General features: G+C 41.9%; 1 protein-coding gene across 2 annotated transcripts in view; it reads left to right on the forward strand.

Moving 5' to 3' along the window:
- The window catches only part of ERC2 (ELKS/RAB6-interacting/CAST family member 2), a 1140662-nt gene that overhangs the window by 754074 nt on the left and 363902 nt on the right, over window positions 1-22686 (forward strand). For both annotated transcript variants that reach the window (XM_069736696.1, XM_069736695.1), the window contains one exon: window positions 4646-4793. In XM_069736696.1, coding sequence (XP_069592797.1) covers window positions 4646-4793 — 148 coding nt within the window. The remainder of the gene's footprint in view (window positions 1-4645; window positions 4794-22686) is intronic.

Consider the following 22686-nt stretch of genomic DNA (forward strand, 5'->3'; position numbering starts at 1 on the left):
GAATATCCCTCATCCTCTGGAATTCTTTGCGCCAACACATCCGACTATCAACCACAATCGGATCCTTCAGACGGAACCTGAAAACCAATCTCTTCAGGAAAGCCTACAGCCTGCACTGACCCCGCTGCCTCCTCATCACTACTGAAGCTACCGCCTCACCAACACCGGAGCTCCTACAACCCTCAACCTATTGTCTCCATCCCCACCATCCTGTAGAATGTAAGCCCGCAAGGGCAGGGTCCTCACCCCTCTATATCAGTTTGTAATTGTTAGTTTGCTTACTGTAAGTGATATCTGTAACTTGTATGTAACCCCTTCTTATGTTCAGCACCATGGAATCAATGGTGCTATATAAATAAATAATAATAATAATAGTTTCAATACCAGATCGTGTACTGCCCACCTGGGGAGGTTGTGCATGGCAGGCACAACACTGGAGAGTTGTGTGAGTCCACTAGAGATGGCTGCAGCTCGGACCGCTGGTTCATAGGCATATACTGCTGGAACTGAAATAAATGTTTAAGAATCAGAAAAAACTTGCAGGATAGTCTGGGCACTTGTAGAAGATGAAGGAAGTCCAAAGTCAGGTAGGTAGATGAGCAGGTTTGTTTTTTTTTTAATTGTATTGCACATTTCAGAATTGATCCATTAAATGTATCTGAGGAAGGAGGCGGATCAACTCTGAAACACATAATACAACTAAAAAACGTCTTCATCTACCTGACTCTGGATATCCTTCATCTACTGGCAGAACCTGGAATATCCCACAATTTTTTTCTGATTCTCAAACGTTCTTTATATGGATTGACACACTAAAACAGAACAGTCCAAAAACTAAAGGTATGTGTGTGTCTGTGTATATATATATATATATATATATATATATATATATATATATATACACATACATACATACATACATGTACTCCTTTCCGTTGTCTTTCACTTTAATGTGACTGTTCAAATAAAATAAATGCTCTTGGAATATTGAAAAATTCAATTTTCCAGTGAGCTTTGCTGTACAGGTTGGGACATAATGAGTGGAGTGATCTCATTTTCAATTGGTAAGTGGTAAATTAAATACCAAATAGCAGCTCTAGTTTACTGCTGGAGATCTACATACATATATTATGAAAAATTAGTCCCGAAATCATCCCAGAATCGTAAGTCAAGGCCCTATAGCACTCATATTAAAAGTATATGTCATGTATATCTTTTTCCTAAATGGCTGGGACGGGTTCCATCCATTGGCCACCCACGCATCACCCATAGTCTCCCATGTGAAAAAAGAAGCATATATCGGTATGTTACCTTGTTTTTTTGTTTTTTTACTGGATGGCAGTAAATTGCATTGATTTGGTGTCATGATATATATATATATATATATATATATATATATATATATATATATATATATATATATATATAACACAATTTTAGAAATATTATGGATGGGCACATGACTTTTCATCTTTGGTAGAATGACTTGAAATTGGACCAACTTTATAGATTAAGCTCCCTTAATAAATATACCGTAGATATAAAGCTAGAGCAGGGTGTAATTAGAAATAGGATTTTCATTAGACAATATGGTTCCTTTGATCCTGACAAAAAGCATAATTATGACTTGCACTTTTTCCAGACGAGATGTTACTAGCACAGGTGGTAATTAAACAGCATGGAGAAACACGCACGCATACAAGAATGATTAAACACATAGGCCTCTATTACCTTTCTCTTAGCTAAAAATTACAGAACTGAGAAATTATGGGCCAATTACATTTTTGCATTTTGTTCTTTTTTTTGTAAATTTTTTGCGTTTTTTCGCCAGTTTTTACATGAACTTTATTTTTCTTTTTAATATGCTCCTTTTTTAAGTCTACTTTGTATATGTTCACCTGTTTTTGTTTTTTATATTCGCCATTGTAGTTTATCTATGTTTTTGGGTGATTCATTAATTGTGAATTTTTTTTTAAAAAGTCACAACCTTTTTACTCAAATATACTCCGGTCCTCTCCCAGAGAAAACATTATGCACATCTGGAATTTTTGAAATTTTGGCACATTTTATTAGAAAATGTGACTTTTTGCACCAAAGAAGTCACGAAAAAAGTTGAAATAAAGAGTATTTTTGATTTTGCTCAAAATTAATAAACCACCTGCGCCATTTTGGCATTTTGAAGAATTCGGTGAAAAAATGTTAACGAATACCACGACACAAAAAGAGGAAATGTGACTTAAAAAAAAATGTGAATGCTAAATCGTGATGTGTGTTCTAAATTTCACTTGTTGAAAACGGCTAGGCTAGTCCTAGGAAAATAAAATTTAAAGGGATATACCCATCACTGACACGATTGCAGGAACAGTTGTTGTCCGAATGAGCGATTGTTCAAAAGCTATGGAAGCGGTCATCAGAAAAACATCTATTGTATAAATCATGTTTTTGTGTTATAGTAAATGTTGTTTTTTTTTAATTTTTGCAAATGTTTTTTTTCCATATCACAATTTGTATAAAGAAAAACTGTTCCATTTTTTTCTTCTGCCACTGAAGCTTTCCTAGACTCTAATTTCATTTTGTTTCAGGAAATAACACATGCACATAGCCATAATGGTCAGATGAGTCTTTACAAATGTTATTGTGAATGGAGGGGGAGCAGGGAGGCTGTGACATCACCAATATTCAGTGGCGTAACTAGAGTCCGATGCGCTCTTTTTTCAAAATTTAGACCTGGATCCCCACCTACATGTTGGTCAGATTAGCCCTTCTGGCATCCTAAATCCTAAAAAGACATATGTGTTGCCTCCCCCTTCCATTATGTAATAATGTCTCCCATCATGCACTAATGTCACCCTGTCATCCTGGGCGCCTTTCTGGTATAACGTCCTCTATCCTTGACCCTTTCTGGTACTAATGTCCAACATCCTGTGCCCATTCCAATAATGATGTCCCCCATCCTGTGCCCCTTCCAGCAATAAAGTTCCCCAATCCTGTGCCCCTTCCAGTAATAATGTCCCCCATCCTTTGCACCTTCCAGTAATAATGTCCCCCATCCTGTGCCCCTTCCAGTAATAAAGTCCCCCATCCTGTGCCCCTTCCAATAATAATGTCCCCATCTTGTGCCCCTTTCAGTAATAATGTCCAACATCCTGTGCCCCTTCCAGTAATAATGTCTCCCATCCTGTGCCCCTTCCAGTAATAATGTCCCCCATCCTGTGCCCCATCCAGTGATAATGTCCAACATCCTGTTCCCCTTCCAGTAATAATGTTCCCCATCCTGTGCCCCTTCCAGCAATAATGTCCAACATCCTGTGCCCCTTCCAGTAATACTGTCCCCTTCATGTGCCCCTTCCAGTAATAATGTCCCCCATCCTGTGCCCCTTCCTGTAATAATGTCCAATATCCTGTGCCCCTTCCTGTAATAATGTCCAATATCCTGTGCCTCTTCCAGTAATAATGTCCCCCATCCTGTGCCCCTTCCAGTGATAAAGTCCCCCATCCTGTGCCCCTTCCAGTAATAATGTCCAATATCCTGTGCCCCTTCCAGTAATAATGTCCCCCATCCTGTGCTCCTTCCAGTAATAATGTCCAATATCCTGTACCCCTTCCAGTGATAATGTCCCCCATCCTGTGCCCCTTCCAGTAATAATGTCCAATATCCTGTGTCCCTTCCAGTGATAATGTCCCCCATCCTGTGCCCCTTCCAGTAATAATGTCCCCCATCCTGTGCCCCTTCCAGTAATAATGTCCCCCATCCTGTGCCCCTTCCAGTAATAATGTCCAATATCCTGTGCCCCTTCCAGTGATAATGTCCCCCATCCTGTGCCCCTTCCAGTAATAATGTCCCCCATCCTGTGCCCCTTCCAGTAATAATGTCCAGCCTCCTGGGCATTTTCCTGGTTTTATGTCCCCCATCCTGTGCCCCTTCCAGTAATAATGTCCAATATCCTCTGCCCCTTCCAGTGATAATGTCCCCCATCCTGTGCCCCTTCCAGTAATAATGTCCAACATTCTGTGCCCCATCCAGTAATAATGTTCCCATCCTGTGCCACTTCCAGTGATAATGTCCAATATCCTGTGCCCCTTCCAGTAATAATGTCCAACATCCTGGTGTAATGTACTCGCACATCCAGTTGAAATAGGGGCTGGCATTGGCGTGTCCTCCTCCCTCATGTGCCAGGTCGAGGTCGCACCCTCTGAGACCGCCATCTTTACGCGGCTGCCTATAGTTATTGTTGGATCCTGTGTTATCATCTGTGTATAAAGGTGTTAGCTGTCAGTGATATCCTGCCTTTGGTGATCATGCGTCCGCTGAAAACTCTTCCTGAAAATTGCACGATTTCTAATTTTGTTTTGCAATAAAAATCGAGGTTTGAAAAAAATTGGCAAAATTCTTTTGAAATTCCACATAATTAAAAATTTGGCTTTAAAACAGAAGGTCATTTTCTGATTATAGCCTCCGTTTAAGTGAATGGTCACCATAATACTCAAGACAGGAAAGCAGCTAAAAGAGAACACATAGGTATAGGTGGATTCAAAGCAACATGTGATATTTATTCAGCGTTGTTAATAATTCTTTGCTAAATATGCTGACCCTATGGACAATATTGCAAGGGCAGGATCTAATCATTGGGTTTTTTGCTTACAGGCAGCAGGCTCTACTGGCTGCAATCAGTGAAAAAGATGCCAACATCGCCTTGCTGGAACTATCTGCCTCAAAAAAGAAGAAAACACAAGATGAAGTGATTGCGCTCAAGAGAGAGAAGGACAGGCTGGTCCACCAGCTAAAACAGCAGGTAGTTACTAGTACAAGTATGGACGATGACTATGTCTCACCACTGGGGTCAAGTATGTCAAACGATTCGTACTTCGAAGGGTATTCCAATATTGGACATTTGTGGCATTAGTGCTACAGTGGCATACACAAACTCATGCATGCTCAATCAATTCAGGTATGTTTTTTTTTTTGAGTGATTGGCCAACAACTATTTTAGATGTAGGGTCACCAGAACAGTCAAAACATGGACACTAAAAAAAGGAGTATACTTAGGACAAGGTAGGATCCTTTCTCCAATCGATGATTGTTTTAGAACTTTCAGAGCTTATCATTTCTATGGCCAGCTGGTCTGTCACGCCCCCTCCTGTGATAGGCAGCTCACTGTTTATGGACTTTCTTTATACAGAGCCTGGTGTGGGCGGGGCTAGCTTCCTCAGCTCTGCTGTATTACTAAATCTAAAAACTCTGATTGTGTTAGAACCGCTGCACCCAGTAATCTAAAAGATACATCATTGGATTCAGCTTCTCTTTGCTTACATTACGCTGCTCCCAGATGAGGTACCAAAAACCTGCTGACAGATTCTCTTTAAGTTCAGATCGAGCACTAGAGTAACAAATTTCCAAAAACCTTTATTGCAGAGACCAGTATCAGAATACTCAAGATATTTTCTGTTTATAATGTATTTGTTCCATCAATAAGCACCATGCATTGAAGATCCATGGACCCAACATGGACAACTCCCGGGGTGATTGAGTGTAAACATCTACGGCGGCCGCATGACCCGCCCGTGACTATATACTAGTGTATATTCAGACACTGTAGAGGTTGTGCAGGCAGTTTGCATCAGCCATGTAATTGTATCGCTGCAAGAGCCCATTAAGGACTTTCCATTACTTCACCATAAGTAATTCATCCTCACCGGGGTTAACCCTTTGTGGGACTGTATTTTGAGGCACAATTTAAACTAAGCTGGAGTAGCCATTCAGAGGCGTTTAGATTTTTTATACTCTGGTCCAGCTTCTCGTCATGTATTCCCGAATATTAGGAAACTTCCTTTCAGAGTAGATTCCTGACATGAAAAGAGCGACATGTGGAAATGAATGCCCATCCGTACGGAACGGCAGGACGCGCGTCCATGTAATATCGGTAATTCTGTTACGTTACTGGGGACAATTACTTCTCGTAAATTGGGAAAAATATTTCAGTTTACATTTTAAAGGACTCGTACAAATGACAGATCTGTGTTATAGGGGTATAATATGGCTCCCATAGGAGCCTGCTGTGCCGATATTCTACCCATTATATCCCACCACATTCATACATAGTTGTTCTACCCGAAAAGCTTTGCCATACCCAACTACCCCGATGCCTAGGAATCTATTATCTCTCTATTATCTATCATCGATTATCTATCTATTATCTATCTATTATCTATCTCTATCTATTATCTATTTATTATCTATCTCTATCTATTATCTATCAACTATATATTATCTATATCTATCTATCTATTATCTATCATCTATATATTATCGATATCTATTATCTATCTGTATATCTAATTATCTATCTATCTATCTATTGTCTATCTATCTATCTATCTATTGTCTATCTATCTATCTATTGTCTATCTATCTATCTATTGTCTATCTATTGTCTATCTATCATCTATCTATCTATCTATCTATCTCTATTGTCTATCTATCTATTGTCTATCTCTCTATTATCTATCTATGTATCTATTATCTATCTATTATCTATCTATCTATTGTCTATCTATCTATTGTCTATCTATCTATCTATCTATCTATCGTCTATCTATTGTCTATCTATCTATTGTCTATCTATCTATCTATTGTCTATCTCTCTATTATCTATCTATGTATCTATTATCTATCTATTATCTATCTATCTATCTATTCTCTATATATTATCTATCTATCTATTTATCTGTTGTCTGTCTATTATCTATCATCTATCTATCGGCTATATAGTTATTGATCTTTTTTTGTCCACCTTTTTCTGTCTTTCCTTCTTGCCTTGTTTCTCTTTCTTTTACTCTCTCTTTCACCCTTTTATCCTTCTCTTTCTTATTTTCTTTCATTCTTTTTCTCTTTCTCTCTCTGTCTTTCTTTTATTCTTTCTCCCTTTTATCATTCATTTTCTTATTTTCTTTTTCTTTGTTTGTTTCTTTTTCTCTTTATTTATTTTCCTTTCTTTCTTTCCTTCATTTTTCCTTCTTTATTTCTTTCTCTTTCATTTTCTCTCTATTTATCCTTTTCTCCTTTAACTCTTTCTCTCTCCTTTTTTCTGTTTCTTTCTTTCCCCCTTTTTTCCTTCTTTCTTTCCTTCTTTCCTTCCTTCCTTTCTCATGTCTAACTACCTAGCTTTCTCTCTCCATCACTGTACAATAGTTGAGCATACAGTATATACACATACGTCAGTGATCAGGGTTAGAACTTTGTGTCTGTGTCATATTTTTTCCTACCAATCAAAGTTCCGCTACCAAATTACAAAACCAACCCCATCGGACCTGACATTTGATGCCTTGTTGAAGGTGGAGGTGACGTTTACAGGTTCATTGTACAAATCACTGCTAGATGAGATGAAATGATTAGACGTGAGGGTCACATGGCCATGGGCACAGAGTCTGGAGGACCTCAGACCAGTACAAATGTCCTGCACACTGGGAGGGGACATGTTCACTGGTTTCCCAGCACTTGGTGCAGAGAGCAGATGTTCCCACCAGAGTTAAAAGACTGGGAATTCACGCCTAACTGTCGCAGCTTTCTTTACAGGTCTATATAGATAGGAAAGAACAACAAAGCTTGAACCTTCCCAACATATGTGATGCTGACTTCATCACAGCCATAATTGCCAAGTACCTGGTTCACAGCCATGATGCAGACACAGTGGCATCGCCTCAGGTCAGTCAGCTGCAGAAAGCATCTAGAGCCTAGAAAGCATTGTGCTGCTCACTAGAAGTCCCAGCATTTCCCAGCAGCCACTGATTGGATTGCATGCTAGGACTTCAAGATGTTTTGGAGAGCAGCGTGCACCCCAATCCGGTGTTCCCCCCTTCCCACTCCATAGTGCCGCCTCATCCTCCAGAACTAGTGCACTCAATATGTTTTCCATGGCTTTATTAATGCTAATTAATGCAAGACCCCTTCAGCTGCCCTGCACATGTGAGCTTGCCTGGCACTCTGCTCAGCAGCTGCCAATCTTCCTGCAGTTACATCAATCCGCCAGAAGATGGCTCTGCTTAGAAAGTTTTCCTAAGAAAATTAAACAAATCCGATTTGCTGCATTACCAACATATCACTATCGTCAGTGAGGATCCGGGATGGCGTTTGCTATGGCAGCTGCTTTTGCATTTGTCTCTTGTTACAATTTCTAGACTTGTTGTTTTAGTCGATGTGACGTTTTGTGATCTGACGTGAACTTGTGATTGAATGATGTTGGTGCCAGTATTCACTAAGGTACGGTAGACAAGATTTTGGAGGTATCTGTGGGGGTTCCTTCTCATTCACCCACAAGAACATTTGTGAGGTCAGACCCTGGTGTTCGGGAGAGGGCCGGTCAGGACTCTGCGATCGGTCACGTTCTTCCACACCAAATGCCCCCAACCATGTCTTTATGGACCTTGTGCACTGGGTGCAGTCATGGGGAACAGAAAAGGGTCTTCCACACAAAGCTGGAGGCTACAATTGTCCAAAATGTCTTGTGCTGGAGAATTAAAGAGGCTGTCCGGCACCATAACTGTTTTTTTTTCTTCTTCGTAAACCTTGTTACTGTGTGTCTCTCAATACATCCTTTATGTTATTTTAGCAATATTACCTTTTATCATGCTATAGCGGCACGTTCTCCTGGCTGGCTGCAGCTCTGATGGGGTTAATCCACAACTTCCTCTCTCCTTGCTTCCTGTGTTGTCTTACTACAAGTTCCATCATGCATTGCAATGGTCTGAAAGCCAGCACCTATCACACCCACTCAAAACCCCACCAAAACCCCTCCCTGCCCTCCTTCCTCTATCTCCAATCTGCTACACCTATTAGGACTCTGTGCAAGTACCGACTGCTGGTGAGCAGAGCGAGCGATCATTTAGACATGGGCAGTCTGCTTGTTTTTGGTGATCTGGATCACTTAGCACCACTCACTAAAAAGAGCCCGATTTTTTGGGGATTCTACATGGATCCCATTAAACATGAATTAACCATGGATGATTACATTTTTAAGATAACGTTAACGCGGCCAAGACTCCTCCCACCCATGGCCACAACCACGCCTACTTACAGCCAGCCAATTAAATTGATGAGTGGCCGGATTACGCCTGTCGAACACCGGAATTTTACACCCAGGGAGAGCCTTTAATAGAATTTAGTGGCTCTCACTTGGGTGCTGACTCCCGTTCAATCCCGTTCAATCACGACTGATCCATCACTAAAAAAAAATCGTTAAAAATTATTTCATCCCATTGTAAGGAGATAGACAATGTCACGCACCGTGTAGGACAGACTAAGTGCAACATAAAGGGATAAGGGAAGGGAAAACCAAACACTAGGGAAGGGGGAAATGGAGACCCCTAGACTGATCTGACATCACCCTGTCTGTCCTACCATCCCTATATAGGTTCCGCACCTATCGCCGAGCAGGATACCTAGTCCCTGTGTGACCTTGGCGATAAGCCCTGCACCGGAAGGACAGGAAGAACACTAGTCAACCCACTAAGGCTACTTTCACACTTGCATCGGTACGGGGCCGTCACCATGCGTTGGCCCGATGTACCATCGCACGTTGTGAAATTAATGAACAACGAGGGCAGCGGATGCAGTTTTTTAACGCATCCACTGCCCCATTGTAATGTCCGGGGAGGAGGGGTCGGAGTTTCGGTCATGCATGCGCGGTCGAAAACGGCGGACTCGACGCACAAAAAAACATTACATGTAACTTTTTTGTGCCGAGGGTCCGCCAAAACACGACGCATCCGTTGCACGACGGATGCGTCGTGTGGCCATATGTCGCAATGCGTCGCTAATGCAAGTCTATGGAGAAAAAACGCATCCTGCGGGCAACTTTGCAGGATGCGTTTTTTCTCCAAAGCGACGCATTGCGACATACGTCACACAACGCAAGTGTGAAAGTAGCCTTACACCAAAGGCATGGTGTTAGGAAAATGCATGTGATATTAAAATGTGTAATGCATTACTTGTTACAACTTTGTCTAAAGGTCGTGTCATAGATCCTGCTATGCATATTCATCATCCATTCACAGCAGATACTGAAGCAACCTGTAGCATGGCTAAAGGGTGTGTAGTCGATGGGAGGTATGTGCCACATAAGTGCCTTGTTGCTGTAATGTAGCCCGGAGTATTTCTTTGTTGTACATAACCATGTATATATATGTGTTTCAGGACCTGTGGTGATGTCAGACCACATGGCTAATCATGTGATGGGTTACTGGGTGTGGTTAGCTCTATATAAGACAGGCTAATGCTTAATACAGCAGATATTTGTGGAGGTGAAACCCTCCTGAGTGTGTTAAGGCTCCAGGACTGAGCCTGATGGACTGGACACTTTGTTTTCTTTTCCTGAGCTAAAGGCTATTTGTTTGCTGTTATTTTGCCATGTGGTTTATGAAGTAATAAACCCTGTGAACTTTTAAAGGAATGTGCCTCCTGATTGTCAGCCGTCGCACCTGAGTGAGTGAAATCCCTACAAACCCTATCCTAAGCCTCCTAGCACATGGATTGAATGGTGTCCTAGAATATAAACCAGCTTCAGTTTCTCTAGAATAAACTTTATTGGCATAGCCCTGGTTTTGGTCTAGCGCATCCTCTCTTCTCGCATCGCCATCCTCCTTCTTGCTCCATGTGGATGGCACGTACGATGTCACCACACAGCATCCTTAGCATCGCGCTCCTGTCTAGGCGCACTTCTCTATGCCCTTTGAGCAAAGTATTGTAATGCGTATTTGTGGGGAAAGGTGAAAGAGCGCTGATGCATACGCACTACAATACTTTGCTCTTCCGGCGGTAGGACAGTGAGAAGTATGCCTGCACAAGGGCGCGATCCTGAGGACACTGTGTAGTGACGTAGGATGCATCATCCACAAGCAGCAAGAAGGAGGATGGCGATTGCAAAAAGAGAGGAGGTGCCTGACCAAGCCCAGAAATACCCACCAGTCCGGACCACATTGTTGGTGTGTGGATTGGGTACATATATACAGCATACTACAATAGAATGCTGCAACAGAGGACTTGCAGGTGGTGGCTCTCCTTTATATGGGTAAAACCTGGTAACAGGTCCCCTATAAATAGAATCTGCCAACAGTTTTTTGCTAGATAATCTGATAGCAGTATTATATAGGGCTGAAATTAGATTGATTGATTAGAATACCCGTTTTCTGTGTAGATGTAACAGAGCTAAGACTTCTGGGCTGTGTGTTACCCTGCCCACACCACACTTCCTGTGTACACTGTGAATTGTCAGCAACCTGCCAATCAGTGGTGGGGGGCGGGGTTACAAAAATTAGCCTGACTTGCCTGCACGTGAGATGTAGTCCTCTAGTGATAATCTCCTGCTGATAAAACACTGATTGCATTGAAACTATAACACGCAGCCTAAGATGTAATCAGACTCTCTGTCCCTACATCATGCTGCTCTCTTATTAAGTAGCAAAAACCTGCTGACAGATTTAAGTACTACAACAACAGTCAGAGCTGTAGCTGTAGGACTTCCCACCAATAATGTCGGTGGTTATATATTGTCGTTCACATGTAAGGTGGTCTCCAGTTCATCTGTTTGTGGAGCTGGGACTTCATAAAGATCATCCATCATCGACAAAGTCGTCCGAACAAGACACTTAAAAGAAAAACACAGATTTGTAAAATTCAATGGCAGAATTCACCTGCAAGAGTTTAACTGGAATATTTGATTTGGCTGAGTGCTATCTTCACGTTTCGCAGTCTCTAGGAGTATCGGGTGGTCAGTAATGTTTTTCTCTAATTCATATAAATCTTTCCTGTCGTTCATTGCACTTCTCCATAGAATAACACAATTAATGAGACATCACTTAACCTTTTTTTTTTTTTTTCTCCCGCACGATCGCAAAAAAAAAAACGCACGAGTGCCCTGTTGCCGGTGCAAAAGCCTCTCTCCATCGAATATGCGAGGATACGATAATCACATCTCATGTGTTAATAGCGCAGAATAATACGTCTGCTGCACCTGAAAAAATATACAGAATAAATTGCTACAGTCCATGATTAATGAAGACACAAAAGAGAATAGTAAAACCAAAAACACTCAGTTTGAAAAAAATTATTTTTTTTTTTTGCAGTAATCCGCAAGTGCTAGTAAAAGATGTAAATAACAGGGTATTTGGTTGATACGTTTTTTGCAAAAAATGTATACTAAGCTGCTCTACCAATCTTCACGGTATACCCATATCAGAGCAGTCCTAACTAATGTATGCAATCCCTATCTGATGTATTTAAAAACCTGATCATCTGTATATTACCTGTGTGAACAGGGTTCAGAGAGGAAAAATCCATGTGTGCATACAGGGTAGAACAGCTTTTGTGCAGATAGCCCAAGAGGAGTGGTGGAAAACTCCCCAGTCTTGTAGACACAAGAGAACAATTATGGAAACAGGAACACATGGGCTACTTGCACAGTGAACAAGTCTGTAAGAACATGTTCACACACCACCAAGAAACCTGAAGACACAAAAGAGAATAGTAAAACCAAAAACACTCAGTTTGAAAAAAATGATTAATGCATCGCCTTCAGAAAATGAAGCATTCGAAGGAATTTGTGCTGCAGTCGTTCATGTTGAGACATGTAGGAAACGGTCTCGTTTAAGAAAGCCTCTGTGCAGATTAATAATTCAGAATTTACAGACAAAGAAAACATTGTTTTATGCATTGTGTCTGATCTATAGATAATCCCAGGGGGGTCACAACGTGGGTCACAGATGCATAATTTTGCATTTACAATAGTTGGCTTTAGAGACCTGTGGGGTCTTTTTCCTATTCACTTTAATTAATGGATTTAAAGGGGAACTAAACCCAAATTGTAAATTTATAAAAGTGATGCTTAAGTAAGAAGATAGCAATAGTGGTCACTTTTATATACGTAAAGGCTTGTAGAGGTTCTCAGAACTGTAGATTTGTGACATAATGTTGTGATCATGGAGGTGGACATTTTTCTGCACTTAGTCTTTTTGTTGCCATCAGTTTTCCTATTGTATAAAACCTTTATTGCCCTTATTGCATATGCCAGGATACATCATTTTTAAAGGTGTTTTCATACAAAGAGCGTTGTAGTAGGTTGGCCTCTAATCAGACCATTGGCCCCGATTTACCAAAATCCGCAATTTTCTGGCCAACCTTGATGAAGGGCCTGTTTGGAGCCAGACTCTCCTGATTCTTTAAGTGGTGCATGCCTCTAAATGAATTAAGAGTGTCCGGCAAGTGATGTGAGCCTCACAAGAAATCGTGCTCCAGTCCAACTCGTCATGATCATGAATCACACTGCACTGCGCCCTCTGCCATAAATAGAAACTGGCACGAAAATGCCAACATTGGCAAAAAATTTAGCCCAACTCCAAGTTGTGCAAAAATGTTTAGAATTTTCAAACCAATTTAAGCAAGAATTGTTTTGATCAATCGGAATTAAAGTGTGCTAAGGAATATGGTACAATTTCTAAAGCATGTTTTTTTGCTAAAGCAAATTTTTGCAGCATGGTTTAACGAAAAATGGATCATTTGGCTTCTACAGCTTTTATGTATCACATTACATACATTTTTAAGTTAAAAAAAGGTGTCCGTGTCCTTTAAAAATTCTTCTCTTTCAACCATGTTGGTCAAGTGGGATACTGGAAACTGCAGGCAGGCTGGAGACATCCAGGAGACCATGGGAAGGTTGTTGGAATGCTGGAAACCGCAGCCAGGTGGGAGACGTCCAGTAGACCACTGACAGGCGATTGGCATGCTGGAAACTGCAGGTAGGCAGAAGACCTGGGACAGGTTGCTTGGATGCTGAAAACCACAGGCAGTCAGGAGATGTCCAGACCATGGACAGGCAGTTGGGATGCTGGAAACCGCAGACAGGCAGGAGACATCAAGGACACTATACACAACAGTGGAGCAGGTCAACGTGTATAGGGAAACTCAGAGTCTTAGGAACACTAAAGTCTTAATAACAAGACACAGGTGTGTGTTTTGGTAGGCCTTATATTGGCCTGGGCAGATGATCACATGGGCGCATGCTGCACCATCTGCAAAGCCGGATGTGGAGCACCACAGAGTTGAGTTTACCACAGTGAGGGAAGCAAAGCACAGATCTGGGACAGGTGCATCACAGCTGCAAGGTGTCAATTTGAGTAGCAGTGATGATGGGTGGCCTATTGGACTAAGAGACAGTACACACCATTGTACCATGGCGGGAAATATTTTTATGAAATTAATCACATCCCCTGGTCATGGGTTTAATAAATAGGTTCATGAATTTAAAGGGATCACTTATATTTACTAGATGTACTGGCCAGTGATAAAGGTGGAGGAAGCATGAATTTATAGGCATGCAATCGGCTATTACAAGAAACCATTATATCCTGTATTGATATTACGGATTCTTCATAAACCATGGCTTTGATGTGGGGAGTCTTTTGCCAACAGGCTTGACGTCAATCCTTCGAGAATAATGTTTAAAGCCTCTGTCATTTGTTTTCATTTGATGAAGTTCTAAGCAAAGAACTTGACCCTGTCATCGGCCGTTACATGTGTCGTCTTGTTGAACTGCTCTGAACATTCTGGCACGAGCCCTCTGGCTCCCACCAGCCACCTACACTCGCAATCCGCACTCCATGTTCTTGTGAATCCCTGCAGCTACCAAATAATGTCCTTTAATTTTCAGCCTCAAAGTAAACATAGATGTATAGGAACAAAAAAAAGTCACCTTTTTTTTATTCATAAACAAGTCCACTTTTTTTTTGGGCAGATTCGAGAATTGCGGACCTTCTTTATTCATTTAAAGAGTAACCGTCATTTTACTTTTTATTTCATAAATCAACAGTACACATGAAAATAAGAAACTTTGCAATATATCTTATCAGAGAAATGTTTATTTCTCATCCTGAACTGATCTTGAATTCTCAATTCAGGAGTAATATTTGTAAAATTAGTATTCAGTGAAAGCAAATGTTCCCATTACTATGAGGTGACAGTTGGTACTTTTAACCCCTTCACCCCAGAACCTGTGTTCACCTTCATCACCTGGCCAAATTTTACAATTCTGACCACTGTCACTTTATGACAGGAATTCTGGAACGCTTCAATGGATCCCACTGATTGAGACTTATCTTTTGAGAAATATTGTAATTCATGATAGTTGTTACATTTCTTTGAATTTTCTTTCTTTAGGAATTTTGCAATTTTCAAACTTTTTTCATTTGTATGCCCTTAAATCTGAGAGTTATGTCACACAAAATAGTTAATAATACCGTATTTTTCGGACTAAAAGACGCACTTTTTCCCCCAAAAAAAAGGGGGGAAAATGGGGGGTGCGTCTAATAGTCGCAATGCAGGCTTACCTAGGTGGCAGAGGTGCGGTGGCAGAGGTCCGGTGGCAGAGGTGCGGTTGCGGGGGTGTGGCGGCAGAGGAGGCGCAGTAAGCGGGGTCCCTTTCCCCGGTATGGTGATGCAGCAGGCCCGGTATGCAGCAGAGCCGGGTGAATCCTCTTGTTATCGGTGGTGGCGGCCATTTTCCGGAGGCCGCGCGTGCGCAGATGGAGCGCTCTGCTTCCCGGGGCTTCAGGAAAATGGCCGCCGCGATCTCCATCTGCGCACGCGCGGCCTCCCGCGGCCATTTTCCTGAAGCCCCGGGAGCAGAGCGCTTCATCTGCACACGCGCGGCCTCAGGAAGATGGCCACGCCCACCGATAACAAGAGGATTCACCCGGCTCTGCTGCATACCGGGCCTGCTGCATCACCATACCGGGGAAAGGGACCCCGCTTCCTGCGCCTCCTCTGCTGCCACACCCCCGCCACCGCACCTCTGCCACCGGACCTCTGCCACCGCACCTCTGCCACCTAGGTAAGCCTGCATGGTACGCCAGGGACCCCTCTCACGCCATACCTCTCACTGCACCTCCTGATCCCAGCACCTCCTGATCCCAGCACCTCCTGATCCCAGCACCTTCTCATCCCAGCACCTCCTGATCCCAGCACCTCCTGATCCCAGCACCTTCTCATCCCAGCACCTTCTCATCCCAGCACCTTCTCATCCCAGCACCTCCTCATCCCAGCATCACCCCACCTTGCCTCCTGTGACCCTGCTCTGCCACCGCCATAAGATACTGTAAATTCGGCCAATAAGACGGACCCCCATGTTATAAAAAATCTTTTTTTCTGCAATTTTCACCCCAAATTTGGGGTGCGTCTTATGGTCCGGTGCGTCTTATAGTCCGAAAAATACGGTACTTCCCACAAGTCTACTTTACATCAGCAAAATTTTTGAAAGATATATTTTTTTGTTAGGAAGTTAACAGGTTAAAATTGGACCAGTGATTTCTCCTTTTTATAACAAAATTTACAAAACCATTTTTTTAGGGACCACATCACATTTCAAGTCACTTTGAGGGGGCTTATATGACAGAAAACACCCAACTTGTGCATCACAGTAATTAATGAAATGTAGCAGGAAAAAATGAGCAAAAATATGTAACATTTTTTCACTAAAATTCTATTTTAGACCCTATTTTTTGTAAGGGTAACAGGACAAAATGAACCATACAATTTGGTGCGCAATTTCTCTTAAGTACGCCGATGCTCAATATGTGGAGGAAAACTACTGTTTGGATGCATAGCAGGGCTCGGAAGGAAAGAAGTGCCATTTGACTTTTTGAATGCAAAATTTGTTGGAATAATTAGTGGACACCCTCTCACAATTTGGAGATCTCCTGATGTGCCTAAACTGTAGAAACCTGCAAGTGACCCCATTTGAAAAATAGACCCGTCAAGGAACTTATCTAGATGTGTGATGAGCACCTTGAACCCTCAGATGCTTCACAGAAGTTTATAACGTTGATCTAAGAAAATCATCATTTTCCCACAAAACGTTGTTTTAGCCCTAATTTTTTATTTTCACGAGGATAGGAAGAGAAAATCAATCTCAAAATTTGTTCTGCAATTTCTCCTAAGTATGTAAGGGAAAACTACTGTTTGGGCCCACGGCAGGGCTTGGAAGAAAGGAGTGCCATTTGACTTTTGGAGGTCAAAATTTACTGGAATCATTTGCAGATGCTATGCAGCGTTTTGCGAGCCCCTGATGGGCCTAAACAGTGGAAATCCCCACAAGTGACCCCATTTTAGAAACTAGACACCTCAGGGAATGTATCGAGATGTGTGGTGAGCACTTTGAGTTGTGAAAATAACAAAAAAAAACATTTTTCCCACAAAAATGTTTTTAGCCCCAAATGTGTTTTACTTTCTTTGGTATACAGAATGAAAAAATCAGTAGTTCTATTTTTTTTGCCGATTCTCGTATGTATCAGTGATTAGGCGACTTCGAGTCGGTGTTATTTCAGCGATTCCAGAATTATATCGTTTTTTTTTTCTGCTTGGCTGCTGTCACACACTAAAAGATGCTTTTTATTGCAAAAACAAGTTTTTTAATCTCCATATTTAGACAGCTATAAATTTTCCATTTCGGCTGACAGTCATGTGAGCACTTGCTTTTTGCTGCACAACGTTTTTATTGGTACCATTTTCATTCACATTAAATTTTTTGATCGATTTCTATACCGATATTTGGGAGGCGGAATGAACAAAAAAATAGCAATTCAGGAATTTTTCTTTTTAATGTTGTTCTGATTGTGGTAAAATTGATAAGCTAACTTTACTCTTCAGTTCAGTATGACAACAACGATACCATATTTATATAATATATATTTTTAACACAATAAAAATTATTTTATAGAAAAAAAAAATTATGTTTGCATTGCGTTGTTCTGAGATCTATAATTTTTTTTCCACTGATGGAGCTATATGGTGGCTTGTTTTTTGTGGGACAAGATGTCATTTTCTTCTAAACCACTTCTATTTCCATTTGTATTTTCGATTGACTTTTATTCCACTTTTTGTTTGGCGGTATTGTGATAAAGAATAGTTTTTTGCCTCGTTCTTTATCTATTTTTTTACAGAGTTTACTAGAGTTGGTTAACTAGTGGTTCAGCTTTATAGGTCCAGTTGTTACGAATGCACAAGATAGCACGATTAACACCAGACACAAAACATCTGGTACGATCGGCACCTCGCGAAGACGTCATGCGGTTGCCGAACTAAGGGCAAAGTGGGTCCCCTACCTCTGCCTGCCTTCTAAATGCTGCGATCAATGTCGATTGCAGCATTTAGCAGGTTAAATTGCCGAGATTGGTGCGGGCACCACTCCTGACGAAGAGTGCCGGGTGTCAGCTGTCATATCAGCTGAACACCCATCAGTGATTGCCAGCACACAGCCTCCTGTGTGTGAGCAATCGACATGACGTACATATACTTCATCTGTCAGGAAGTATTTCCCAACCATGACATATATGTTCTGCAAATGTCAGGCAGGGGTTGAAACTCTATGGAGGAGGAAGGAGCTCGACACAGACACAGACATTCTGCTGCAAGTTCTCCTAAAACAACAGTTACAGTTCTCCGAAGAATTTTGAGCTCCAACTGTCCTCTCCTGTCTCAGTAATGGGAAAGTTTGTATTCACTGAAGACAGTTTACCTGTGAATTGAGAATTTTGAACACAAAGAATCTGTCCAAGAGGAGAAAGAAGATGATTTCTCCTATAAGATTTATTGCCAAATTTCTTATTTTTATATGTACTATTGTTTTCTGGAAAAAAATAATATAAAAAAAGGCTATTACTCTTTACATACTTAACGGAGTTGGGTAGCTAAGCCTCCTACAAACATGTCAATGACAAAGCAAGAGGGAGAAGCTCTCTGTTTTCTCAGAATGAATGCAGAAGTGGGGCATTCTGGACTTGGTTCTCAAATTATAACAATGAGAAACCATTTAAAACTCAACTGTATTATTACCTCTTACTAACTTATTTTTTGGAGCCAAAATTATAACTTTTTTATCCATGAACAAGCCCTTTTCAATATTTGAGTACAGTACAGTACATAGTGCAAGGAGGATAGTAGTGCCAGTGCCAGTAGCATTACTAGTATTAGTTCCAATAGCAGTTAAAGGGAGAGCAGGCATTCCTTGGGACGATCCCTGGCCCATGGGGTTTCGGCTAGCAGACCGGGGCGCCCGGTGATGCCCTGTGTCTCCACATTATGGTGGCAATGGTGGGATACTGCTCAGCCCGGCGGAAATGGGGGAGCTGCATGGGATTGGTGTTTTCAGACACCGTCCAGGGCTTCACAACCAGAGAGGCATACAGACAGACCCAGCAGACCATTGATGAGGCATGCACCACAGGTTTTGAATGCCACTTTGTCCAACTCCATCAACTCTGCCTTGGGAAGAAGACCGGAGTGGATGTTTGACCTCAACAGGAGTTTGAAAAAGAAGGGGCGCACCAATGTCATCTATCAAATAGCCATAAAGGGGTACAATACCTAGTCTATATATGGAAACATGTCAAACAAGAAAAAGATAGACTGATATGGTATGCACAACCACAAATATTAAGACAATATACAAATGTATATGTATCAAAGCACCTTTATTAACACCTCAAAAAAACATATTTAAAAACATTTAAAACAAAATGTCAAAATCAATACACACACCATACCCTGCAATGAATAACAATCCCATGATTATGCCAACAATCTCATATAGACATATATTGCCCTTTGTGCACCAAATAAACAACCCTGCCGGAAATGCCCATTAGGGCTGCATAAACCTGACCCAAATATATCAGTACCTAAAGCCTAAAACACCAGAAATAGGTGTCCATACTGCATACAATCCCCAGGTCAAATGTCATAGCATGCTGAGTGATAGCAGTAGATACAACCTGTCATCGGTCAAGTCAGGTCAGCAACATGCAGCAGGGATAAGTGGCACAGGGCTTCACAGCAAGGGTTAAATCCCCATAAGGTAGGGAGGAAAAAGAGCACAAATAGCCCACAGATAAGAAGGGGTATGGTGGGAGCAGGCCCCACGCGTATCGCTGCCGCAGCAGCTTCGTCAGGGGAAGTGATTAAAGGTGCACATAACCGGTTTAAATAGCAAGTTGAATAACCATGATTACATACCGCTGTGTGTGGAGTGTCATGTGGGGGAGGAGAGCAGAGGCCGGGAGGAAACTGAAAGTCCAGGAGCTGTACCAGCATCAACATATTGAATGAGCTTTAATCCAGGAACAACAGAATGCAGAGGACGCCATGTCAGGGCGCAAGGGATGTGAGTTGTTTCTCCTCATTTATGTGTGGAGTTTATTTTTGCAAGGAAGACATGAAATATGCTTTGAGGAAAATGGATGATGCAAAGTTTTGCTGTCATAAAAGTGAGACCTCTTACATTTGTGACTGTGCTTAAAGACATGCTATGGACTGCCCCCTATAAGTGGAAAAGGATGATCGAAATCCTATCACGTCTGGCTAATTAAGATGGGGAGCAATGCGGAGACACCACATTGTCTCTTAAAGGGACACTGTCACCTGAATTTGGAGGGAACAATCTTCAGCCATGGAGGCGGGGTTTTGGGGTTTTTGATTCACCCTTTCCTTACCCGCTGGCTGCATGCTGGCTGCAATATTGGATTGAAGTTCATTCTCTGTCCTCCATAGTACACCCCTGCGCAAGGCAAGATTGTCTTGTGCAGGCATCTACTACGGAGGACAGAGAATGAACTTTAATCCAATATTGCAGCCAGCATGCAGCCAGCGGGTAAGGAAAGGGTGAATCAAAAACCCCAAAACCCCGCCTCCATGGCTGAAGATTGTTCCCTCCAAATTCAGGTGACAGTGTCCCTTTAATTATCCAGATATCTATTTTTAGCAAGCCAAAAAGAATAGACTGTTGCCTATATGTTGACTTCTGAATGTATGTGTTTCTTTCTGGTTGGTCAAGAAAACAGAGTGTTGCTTGTGTAAGCTTGTAATATTGACTTGTAAGTTGACATTTGATGTAACATATTGAGATATTATCCTCGATTACTAGTGATGTTTGCTTATATGCTAATTATACATTGTCCATGCCAGCCTGTTTGTTGGCATTCAAAACAGAAGAATAATAATAATCTTTATTTTTTATATAGCGCTAACATATTCCGCAGCGCTTTAGAGTTTTGCACACATTATCATCGCTGTCTCCGATGGGGCTCACAATCTAAATTCCCTATCAGTTTGTTTTTGGAATGTGGGAGGAAACCGGAGTGCCCGGAGGAAACCCACGCAAACACGGGGAGAACATACAAACTCCTTGCAGATGTTGTCCAAGGTGGGATTAGAACCCAGGACTCCACTGAGCCAGAGGAAGAAAATCTATGCAAATAAATTACATAATCAAGCAATGTGAGTTGGTGTTATCTGCATTACCTGTAAATACTGAATGAAGGTTACTTATTAAACATAAAAAGAGATGATATACCTCTGTACAAGAGAGAGACTGAGATTCAGCCAAGACATCCAAACATCCAAAGGACCAGAAACAGGACAGCAGTGAAGACATCATGGCTCCCTCGCGAGGGACACAGATTTATCAGATCTGCTCCATTGACCATCGCTGACAAATGTATACGTTGGTGAAAGCCAGGTTAGGACCATCCATTCACCTGGAACTTATGGTCGCCTGTCTTCATAGAGATGTTTGGAGAAGCCAGGTTGTGACCCTCCAATCTACTGGCCTTGTACCATCTTCCTAAGCTTGTCATTACCTTCTCTCTGTGCATGCCACTGGTGGGATAGTCGGACCTGGAAGATGAAGCAAGATTGTGACCCACAGTCAACTGGCCTTGTACCTGAATGGACTGTCTTTTTAGTACACTTGTCATTACCTCTCCTCTGTGTGCATGCCACAGGAGGGGTAGTCGACTCTGGAAGACCTGAAGTAACCGCTGTTATTATCCCGGCGAGTCAGCAGAAGGGTGAGACTCTGTAATGTGCACCATAATGGGGTATTTTTCTGGGACTGTTCTATGTGTTGTCTGCCTGTTTTGTCATTCAATAAAGTATTTCCACACTGCTTTACCCTCACCTTGTGTTGTCTGAGTAGCGTTATGCCCACATTAAAGTGGGGGCGGGCTTTCGGTGGGACGATGCCTGGTGCATGCGGTTTTGGATAGCAGACTGGGGTACCCACTGACCACCCGTGACTCCACAAATACTAGCAGTAGTGCCAGTAGCAGTACAAGTAGTAGTGCTAGTAACAGTGCTAGTAGTAGTGCCATTAATAGTAGCATTACCAGTAGCAGTACTAGTGGTAGTAGTGACCAGGAATTTTAGTCAAAAGGCTCCTCCAAAAGAAAAAAGTCTGTTTTCATCCTTTTTGTAGGTAACTAGTTAGCATATTTTTCACACAGAGCATTGCCTCTATGACCTTCATACCGGCGATCACTCTGCACCCTGTGATATACCGATGAGTGGTAAGTATCCTGAAACAGCCAACTAACTACTAGAGTTGGTTCCAATCAATTTGCATGCCCCAATCTATTGGCCACATGAGTTAAATGTGGCTTCTGGCCAGAGCCCTGAGAATTGTCTCATACCTGCCAGCACCAGGCTGGCTAATCAAAAGAAGAGACATTGATGACATCAGGTAAGAGGAAGCTCTCCCGGCTCCCAACAAATTATTGACCTGGCCTATAGACTAGACCCAACAAATCAGTTTGTATCAACCCTACTGTTTACCATGACTCTAAAAAATACTCTAAACCCCCTAGTCCTGT

The sequence above is a fragment of the Ranitomeya imitator genome, chromosome 8, assembly GCF_032444005.1.
Source record: "Ranitomeya imitator isolate aRanImi1 chromosome 8, aRanImi1.pri, whole genome shotgun sequence".
In the NCBI taxonomy this organism is placed as follows: Eukaryota; Metazoa; Chordata; class Amphibia; order Anura; family Dendrobatidae; genus Ranitomeya; species Ranitomeya imitator.